Consider the following 7,783-nt stretch of genomic DNA (forward strand, 5'->3'; position numbering starts at 1 on the left):
TTAGTGGACCAGGCTTTACTTTTTCAAGCTACCTGGCTGGGAGATCAATTTAATATCAGTCTTGTGAAGGTTTTTGAAGTTTCAGTCTGTTCTTTAGTAATTAGCTGATGATGCTTTGCAACTCTATGGTCAAGTTTATGCCTTCTTGTTGTCTAATCATAATGAATGCTTTGAACAAAATATTTATATAGCCGACTTCAGCTAATTAAGAATTGAACTATAGTCGATTGGACATTGTTATTGTTAATTTCTTTACTGTAATACTAGCATTCCAATATATCTTTAGGCCGTAATCTGGAATTTTGTTACACTAATGGTTGTTTGGGATTGTGAATCACTTATACCAGATTTAGGAGCATAATTTGACCTTGAAGCCGTTGGTCTTATACACGACTATACACATATATTAAATATCCGCCGCTATTTTAAGTTTAAGCGGTTGGATAGACGGCTATTTAGCTTAACTCTTCTTATAATTATTAAAAAACAGGAAAAGAAAATCATGATCCATAACCTTAGTTCTTCTTTTTTCCTCTTTAATAAACTAGTTCATTGTTTATTCTGCTTTAGAGAAGCTTGAAAATGATTTCGTGTAATACCTCAAAGTTAAGTCGAAAACAGTGCTACAAATGTTCAACAGACTTGAATTTAATTAATGTAGAGTGGAATCATACAAAACATAAGTGTAAAAATTGGAGAACTCTATAAAAGTCTCCCTCAAAATAAGGGTACTGCCCAACACATAGCACAAAACCTATGTATATATCAAAGCTGAAAATTTCATCAAATAACTAACTGTGCTTCTGAAAGCAATTTAATGTCCTTAAACTCTTACCACAAGATTGAACACAGGGCTCCACTTAGCAAAAGAGACCAAAACATGCTTGTTATATACCAGAAAGAGATGCTGTTTTGGTTTTGTTGGTTTTTAAGGTTGGTGGTGAGGGGTGAAAAAATGGATCATCTGTCCAATTTTTCTGCCCCCAGTGCTTTAACATACCCTTCCAATTGCATAACCTGTCTGTACATCTCTTGAGTCGTCGATCTTTGATCTTGATTTTCCAATGTCCATCAACATATTTTGCCTTCTCTGCTTCCCTTCTATCCCATTCCAATTGTGCCTTCTGCTTTGATCTTAGCAGGCAAAAATCTTGCAGCTCCTCGGGCATTGCATCGTGCACTTTCCACCATTTGTGATGTGCAACATCACTCGCGAATTCTTGTAAGATGTCTACATTCCAGTTGCAATCATAGTCCCGGAAACACAACCATGGCTTGTATCCGAGGTAGTGAAGGACATAAAGAATTGGAGGTTCTGCCCCGAAAAGATGTGTTTTCTTTGCTTTCACTACTTCATCGTCGCCAATCCAGAAATTTTTCAAGAAGTTCATATGCTTTGGTATCCGATGCCACCACGTGAATATTTCGTTTAGGTAGCCTTGATCGCCTCCGTTATAGGACTCAATCTCATTTATGTGATCCATTAGGAGCTGAAACGTGCAATTTGATGGCTCGATAACCATGACTCCAGAGTTAAAAAGCGTGCCATTGTTTCCTGTCGCTGAAATCTGTGGCATCCTAAATAAGATATCGATGTTTCTAAGTATAAGCAGATCAGCATCAATGAATATGATCTTGTCATAATCAGTCAGTTGCCATAGCCTGAATTTGCTGTAATTCCACTCATTGTAGGCATCTTTCTCAGCTTTAGGATTTCTTATTCTTTGTATAGTCCTAACTTGCCAGCCTGCTGCTTCAAGTCCACTCCTATGATACTCACCAATCGAATCATCAACGAGAATCACAAGGTCTCGCCTCGACCCTGCCATTCTAATGCTTTGTGCTGCTGCTATAGCTCCACATACATATACATGAGCTGAATGCAATATCGTTGCATAAGCCTCGCGCCTTTTGCTCCCCGAATGTTCTTCCTCTGCTGTCATAACATAGACAAGTTCACATTGAATTCTTGATATGTCTATAGAATTCACATTGAAAAAAGGAAAAACAATAGTGTATCTTTACCTGTTTTACCAAAGGGAAGTGCAAGTTCACAAGATCCAACAGGAAGTTGAAGTTTTTCTCTTAGAACACTCAAATCCGGCTTGTACAACCACGCGTTACCTTTTCTAGCAACGAGCTCGTTGCACCTATAAAGATTCGGTATAGGGAAGCATTTGGTTATGAAAAGCAAATGGACAGGATGTTTACCCTTAACAGAGGAAGCTAAACCACCAGCAGCAAGTTGCAAGTGCAATCGCGCAACATCTCTAGACCAATTCCCTTCATTTCTACACGGTAACTTGACAGCTATGAGATCGATACGAGTCCTAGGGACTTCAAGTTTTGGCAAAGAGGGACAACTTGGAACTTCATTTTCTTGTTCTTCATCAATCCACTCAGGGTACAAGGTTTCCCAAGTTATGTTTTTTTCGGCATAGTCAAGGTGAAGGACTGTTTGGTTGGCACTAGGAACAACTTGTCTCCATTCAATGATTTCATCTTCGTCGAAATTAAGAAGACCTATGTTCTCAACAACTTTCTTTTCAGGCAATTGTTCTAAAACTTGAGATACTTCCTCCCAACTGATGTCAACATCTGATATGTACCTAGGATCAGAAGCACCCCATATCCACCTGTTCACAAAATGTTGCCTGCATTATATAATTTGTTTCCATTAATAAGGAGTTAAGGACTATGCTATGACCAATTTAGAGAATTTAATGTTAGTGAACAGGAAAGAACCCCTCTGATTAATTTTCAAGTAAAATCCTTAGTAAGCTGTTTTTTTTTTTTTTTTTTCTCTCACCAATTTTTCTTCTCTTTTCTAGCCGACAGTCTATCGGAAACAGCCTCTCTGCCTTTCACGGTAGGGGTAAGGTCTGCGTACACGCTACCCTCCTCAGACCCCACTTGTGGGAATTCATTGGGTTTGTTATTGTTGTTGTTTCCTTCTCTTTTCTCCTAAGATAATTTTTCTAGGATAGCCTTTCAAGATTCTTAGTAGGCGTTTGGACATAAGAATTATAAAATTCGAAAAAATGGTGAAATATTTTTTCAAATGAAAATGGTATTTGGAATTTAGAGTTGTGTTTGGACATAAATTTCAGTTTGGGTTGTTTTTGAAGTTTTGTGAGTGATTTGAGTGAAAATTTTGAAAAACAGCTTTTTGGAGTTTTTTAAATTTTCGAAAATTTCCAAAATGCATCTTCAAGTGAAAATTAGAAGTTTTATGAACAAACGCTGATTTTGAAAAAAAGTAAATTTTTTTTGGAAAAAACTTTCATCAAATTTTATGTCCAAACAGGCCCTTAATATGGTAAATTATCAAAAAGACAAGGAGCAACTAGCCAAATTTCATCTATCAACCCTTTCTTTTTCAAAGTTCACCATGCTATAACTTGGTGTATATATACAATTTTTATCTCTTGATCTAAAAATTTCATAGGCCCTTAACCATGCTAAGATTTGATAGGCCTTTAACACACACAAACACATAAAGTATACAACTAGTATACATTGACAATGTAAATAATTTTTACATCGCTAGTGTAATTTTGAAGTTAACATGTCACAACAAGATATCTACCTTATTTTTTAAATAACTAATTTCACTTATAATGAACAGTTACCTGTAATTATCTTTTATATGACCTGATTGTGTAAAATTCTTCTACACAGTCAGTATATAAATGTATCTATACATACATAAATACCCACATATTGCAGGTTCTTTTTTGGTCAAGTATAGAATACAAGAAAAAAGAAGCAGAACATACCTTGAATCTGAAGCATTTTTATTTTGACAAACGGAGTTGGAGGAGAGAATCAAGAAGAAAGTGCCAATTACAATGAGAAATAACACAAGCTTTAGAGGATGGAACTTGCAATTTGTACTCTTCTCTTGAAAGGGGAGTTGAAGGGGCTTCACTCCCACTTCCTTAACTTTGATTTTCTGTAACCTTCTTTTGCATGCATCTTCTCTGTAAAATGGTTAGAAAAAATCGTTTAACTACTTAATTGGAAAATTAGAGAAATAATTATAAAAGAATGTGTATTAATTAGAATGGTAATGTCATTAACATCTCTTTGCATTTGGCTGTGTAATATAAGCAAATAATTTCTAGTCCACCATCCTCATATTTGCTAATTGTCTTTGAGATATCTATACATTTACCTATGAGATTTAATTTACATAGTTAGGTTGATGCCTTGCGAGCAATACGTTTGAATGCTACCTCTAGCAATATCAAATAGTAGAGGCGGAGCCAAAATTTCAATTTTATGGGTTCTAAATTTTAGAACAACCACTTCAAGTGTTAATTACTGCATTCTAAATTTAATATTTATATATATTTAATGAAATTCTTCCTACAAAGATATTGTTTGAGCAAAAGATACTAGGTTCGGTCAAATCCCTAGCTCAGCTCTGCCTCCACCCTGGTCAAATAGAGCCTAATTTTTATATATGGGTACTGTAAAAAAATTACTTTTTAAATCATAAATAATAATTATAGCAACTTGAAAAGTAAAACAGACAACCTGTGTCATATAGAAGCTTATATATATTAATAATATTAAAATAATACTAAATGACTATAAATATTAGATAGGTCGTAGAAATTCATAAACTTTAAATCCTTATTCCGCATCGTATATGACACATGCACACATCCTAGCTACTTGAACAACTAACTAATCTGTCCTTCAACTAATGACATTAAAGATTTCAACTTACATGAAAATATTAATTTTTGAAACCTAGGTTGTAACAGTTGCAACTCTTCACCTACCACATGTTGGACCAACCTGTTCAATAAATCTCTAAAAAAGGTTGCTTAGTCTAATCATAGTAAGATTTTAAAAATGAAAAAATATAACTACTCCACCTTTCCTGTACCAATAAATCTTCACACTCACATGGTTTTTATTTCCCTTGGCTATGCTATTAAACAGAATATTTACTTTTTAAATTTTTTTAAGAAAAAAAAGAAAGAGAGACAGACACAATTCGAAGTAATAAAGGTTCTTTACTTTAAAAAAAAATAAGACCACAACAACGGAATTAATTAGTGTATGTTACAAGTATGATACGTTTTCTGGTAAAACTTACTTTCTAAGTTTTTGTTTTGGGATCTTTACTTCAAAGGAACCAACAATTAAGATTAATCTATGTAGGAAATTAGTATATACGGTGCATTATATAGTAAAACGTAATAGCTAAGCTGTCAACTATTAATTATAATTCTTTCCTTGTGAAATGCTATGACATGGACGTTTGGTTTTTCAAGTATTGTAATTTTCAGCCAGAATGTTAACTTCTTATACTTTGAGGATATATTATTTTCACAAGAATTTTTAATATATATATATATATATATATATATATATATATATATATATATATATATAATCATTTTAAATAAATAGCCGATAAAATTATTTGTGGGCTTTACGCCATTTTCCTTGTAAGAAGACTTGGCATGTAGTGAATTTATATACTATCAGTATATTTTACATACGTAGCATATAACATGTTTTACTTCCTATTCAGAGGATTAAAACTTAATTTGATGTTTAACCAATTGATTTCCGCCCTATCAATGGAATACTATAATGAAAAGTGTATCTTTTTGCACTTTCCAAATAAATATTCTTTTGATGAATTTAACAGGAAAATAAGTAGAATGAAAAGAAATACTCACATTGATCTTCTAGCCTCCATAAGATCTCCAGTTTAATCCACTCTTATAAACACTTTGGTCGAGAATAATGAAAATCAGGAATAATAATCTGCCAAAACCTTTGGGAAAAAATACACATTCAATTAGTTTCAATAAGAAATGATGCAAATTTTATAGGAAAATATACAGTACCTCTCCATCATTGGCAATGACTAAGACAAGTGAAAGATGGATTTGCAAAGTACAGAAAAACTAAAAGATGATATGATTACTTCAGAAATAAATGCTCTGAACATACATATCAAATAAAGAAGAAACCATATCCTTTTGATCAGTGACAATTTGAGAATTTAAAGTCACACATATTCAGAACAATTGTGATCTTATTATGTATAAATTTTAAACCTTTTTGTATATGTAAACATAATTCGAGCAAAAAATAATTAGTTCAATCCAACAATAGAACCTGTCCTAAATCCGTCTCTATGTTTCCATACTAAAACATAGAGAGAAAAAATTAATAGAAGATGAAGAAAGATATATAAAGAAAAAGAATACCAAACAATAAAAACAAACTCAGTATAATTTCACAAGTGATGTTTGGAAAGGGTAATATGTACGCAGACCTTACTCATACCTGCGAAGCTAGAAATACTGTTTTCAATAAACAGTCGGCTCAAGGAACAACAAAAAAGAAAAAATAATACCACAAAAGTTAAAACCTACCTTTGCAAATACTAGCCAATGAGAAACCACATGGGAAACAAATTCTTGTTTTTTTCTTCTTCTTTCTTCTTTATTTGTGGTGAAGGAGGAGTTGAAGGTTTAAGTTTTGTATGAGAAGAGAGGAAAGAAGAAAGGAAACACTCAATATAAAGATAGAACTTCTTCTTTCTGATTGAATTCTCCAACTGTTTAACATATATAGCTATTTATGAAGTTAGAATAAAATATATGTTAGTGTGATATGTGGAACTATTTTCTGGTGAGTTTACCAAAAAAGAAAATTAAAATATGTCTTTTCAAGTCAATAGCAAGAACCAGTTTTTCACCAACTTCTTTGCTTTCAAATTGTCTCTCTTAGAAATGAATAAGGAAGAGTGGAATAACATGCTTTTTAATGCTTACCTTTCCCTTTCCCTTTTTTAAATCTTTTACTAGATATAAATCATTCTAGAAAGGTAATTATCTTGTCTTGGAAAATTTTATTGCATCCTTTTCCTCCTCTTTTCACTCTTTTGTTTTCTTGAGATGGGGTTGTAGGGGCAATGTAAGGAGAGACATTTCTAATGATTTAACCTATATACCCTAATAGTGTAATAAAATTTTACTATTCTCTTTATCCTATTTTATGTAGTATACTTTGGTTTTTAGTTTGTCCCAAATTAGAGAAATTTTTTAAATTTATATATCTTATTTTACTTTTAATGATATGAGTTATAGTTGCACAACTATCCATGGCGTGTTTAAACACAAGTTTCAAAATTATTTCTTTCTTGTTCAACTATAAGACTGAGTGGTTAAATTGAACCCAATACAAAAATAAAAGAAGGATTCTTATATATATATATATATATATATATATATATATATATATATATATATATATTGAGGTTGTCTATGTACATGTAGAAGGTAAGATGAATATTTACTTAATGAGAATACTACTAGTTGCTGGATTAGGTCAATGAAAATAAGGTGTTTAGTTGATGTTATGCCTGTCTGGAGAATTATGATGTGAAATTGGTGATTAAGAAGTTATATCTAATTATTACTTATACTAAAGGGAGAGAAGGTTTATCATTTTCGTTAGGTGATTTTGGATCATCCCAATAACAGTCTGTGGCTGCTAAGTTTAATTAATTCCTCTTAATTATCTCAATTGGTTTTGATTTAAGGCATAATAATAACAACTAATAATTTGATTAGAGTTGGTTTTGCCTTCTTATTTCTTTGTTGTTAAGTGGTCCATATTAATTATATGTGAATCATTTGGTTGTAGTAATGCCTACTCTATTAACTGGTCAAAAGGTGATGAATCTCTTTATGACTTATTTATTTTTTCTATTATGAATCTCTTTGTCACTGATTCTTTCTTT

The 7,783-nt window shown here is 32.2% G+C and overlaps 1 protein-coding gene across 5 annotated transcripts; it reads right to left on the reverse strand.

Moving 5' to 3' along the window:
• Window positions 1-621: 621 nt before the first annotated feature.
• Window positions 622-6,590, reverse strand: LOC104090801 (UDP-glucuronate:xylan alpha-glucuronosyltransferase 1). Of its 5 annotated transcripts, none has more exons than XM_009595983.4 (5): window positions 6,411-6,590; window positions 5,706-5,803; window positions 3,780-3,983; window positions 2,026-2,636; window positions 622-1,936 (listed from the first exon to the last, which is right to left on the reverse strand). In XM_009595983.4, exons 2-5 carry the CDS (start codon window positions 5,723-5,725, stop codon window positions 888-890), a joined length of 1,884 nt encoding a protein of 627 aa, XP_009594278.1. In that variant the 5' UTR covers window positions 5,726-5,803; window positions 6,411-6,590; the 3' UTR covers window positions 622-887. The 5 variants fall into 5 exon arrangements, with proteins under 5 accessions (XP_009594278.1, XP_009594277.1, XP_009594275.1 ...); XM_009595982.4 differs by having other exon boundaries at window positions 622-1,933; window positions 2,026-2,654; window positions 6,411-6,584; XM_009595980.4 differs by having other exon boundaries at window positions 2,026-2,654; window positions 6,411-6,584.
• Window positions 6,591-7,783: the final 1,193 nt, after the last annotated feature.

This window comes from Nicotiana tomentosiformis, chromosome 5 (genome assembly GCF_000390325.3).
Source record: "Nicotiana tomentosiformis chromosome 5, ASM39032v3, whole genome shotgun sequence".
Lineage (NCBI taxonomy): Eukaryota > Viridiplantae > Streptophyta > Magnoliopsida > Solanales > Solanaceae > Nicotiana > Nicotiana tomentosiformis.

Coding starts and splice junctions, on each gene's coding strand:
- LOC104090801 (XM_009595980.4), bottom strand. CDS start 5,725: ATGGAGGCTAGAAGATCAAT. Junction 3,984..5,705: donor ATGGAGGCTAGAAGATCAAT/GTGAGTATTTCT, acceptor ACCATTTTACAG/AGAAGATGCATGCAAAAGAA. Junction 1,937..2,025: donor ACTTCCCTTTGGTAAAACAG/GTAAAGATACAC, acceptor ATGTTATGACAG/CAGAGGAAGAACATTCGGGG.